Source organism: Camelina sativa, chromosome 13 (genome assembly GCF_000633955.1).
Source record: "Camelina sativa cultivar DH55 chromosome 13, Cs, whole genome shotgun sequence".
NCBI lineage: Eukaryota > Viridiplantae > Streptophyta > Magnoliopsida > Brassicales > Brassicaceae > Camelina > Camelina sativa.
Window position 1 is genome coordinate 3,385,607 of NC_025697.1, and position 1,053 is coordinate 3,386,659.

Consider the following 1,053-nt stretch of genomic DNA (forward strand, 5'->3'; position numbering starts at 1 on the left):
CTGCCGAGGTTCCATTTACTTCGAGTCTCATAAAAAGATTGTGCAAATCTCTGATTCCAGCAACAAAATCCTCCCAAGTCGTCCTGATCAAATCCCAATGGACCGACTTGTAACCACTGTGATACACTCCATTCTTCGGTTTGATATTTCTTGAGTAGACATGATGCATCACACGAAGCAGCCTTTCTCCAACGGGACTACCAGTTTTCCGGAACCTCCTAACACTTCTCCACAACTTCAAGCAGAACTGTAAAACACTCCGGATTTCATCACTCAGCAAGAACATCGACTCAGCCACACATAGCGAGAGCTCAACTCCTAGTTGCACAACCTCCTCTCTAATCCCCTGCATTGCAAATTCTGACCTGCCAAACCAACAACAACAAAAAGAAGTCAGATATGAAGATAGACTTTTGGCAGGTAAAATACTACTGAATACACTGACCCTAGAATGTAAGGAGAAGTAACGGGCAGTGTCGTTATCTCGCAATGGCAGGAATCGCCCAATATAGGCTGAAACAGGTCGCTAATAATCCTATTCCTCGTCACTTCTGGACTTGGTTCGCCAGCTTCTTCTTCTTCGTCAAAGAGAGACTTCCACAGGTCAGAAACGTTAGACGCAACAATCTCCCTGGCAAAACCATTCAGCTCTGAAACATCTTTTGCGAACAACAATTTGTCCTCTAGCTTCTTGAGAACTTGTTGCTTGTAATTTTCAACAGCGGAAGATAACAGCCGATCATCGAAAGAGCAATCTTTCTTCCTGAGAAGCAAAACAAGGCGATCCAAAACAATGACCCCGTCGGTAAAATCCTTCCAAGTGGTCTTGACGAATTCCCAATGGACCGAGTTGCCACCATCCGGACAACAAAATCCCCTGTTCTTGGGTTTGATGTCCTTTGAGTAGACATAGTGAAAAACGCGAAGCAGCCTTTCTGACACAGGAGAAGAGGGAGGTAATGTATACTTCCACAGCTTAAAGCAGAACCACAACATGGTATGAATGTCATCACAGAGCAAGAACATGGATTCAGCTACAGAGACTGAGAGCTC

At 44.6% G+C, this 1,053-nt stretch overlaps 1 protein-coding gene across 1 annotated transcript in view; it reads right to left on the reverse strand.

Annotated features, from left to right (window-relative positions):
* Positions 1-1,053, reverse strand: part of LOC104737890 — a 9,277-nt gene that overhangs the window by 965 nt on the left and 7,259 nt on the right. The window contains exons 4-5 of the mRNA XM_019234453.1: positions 446-1,050; positions 5-365 (exon numbers count right to left, since the gene is read on the reverse strand). Coding sequence (XP_019089998.1) covers positions 5-365; positions 446-1,050 — 966 coding nt within the window. The remainder of the gene's footprint in view (positions 1-4; positions 366-445; positions 1,051-1,053) is intronic.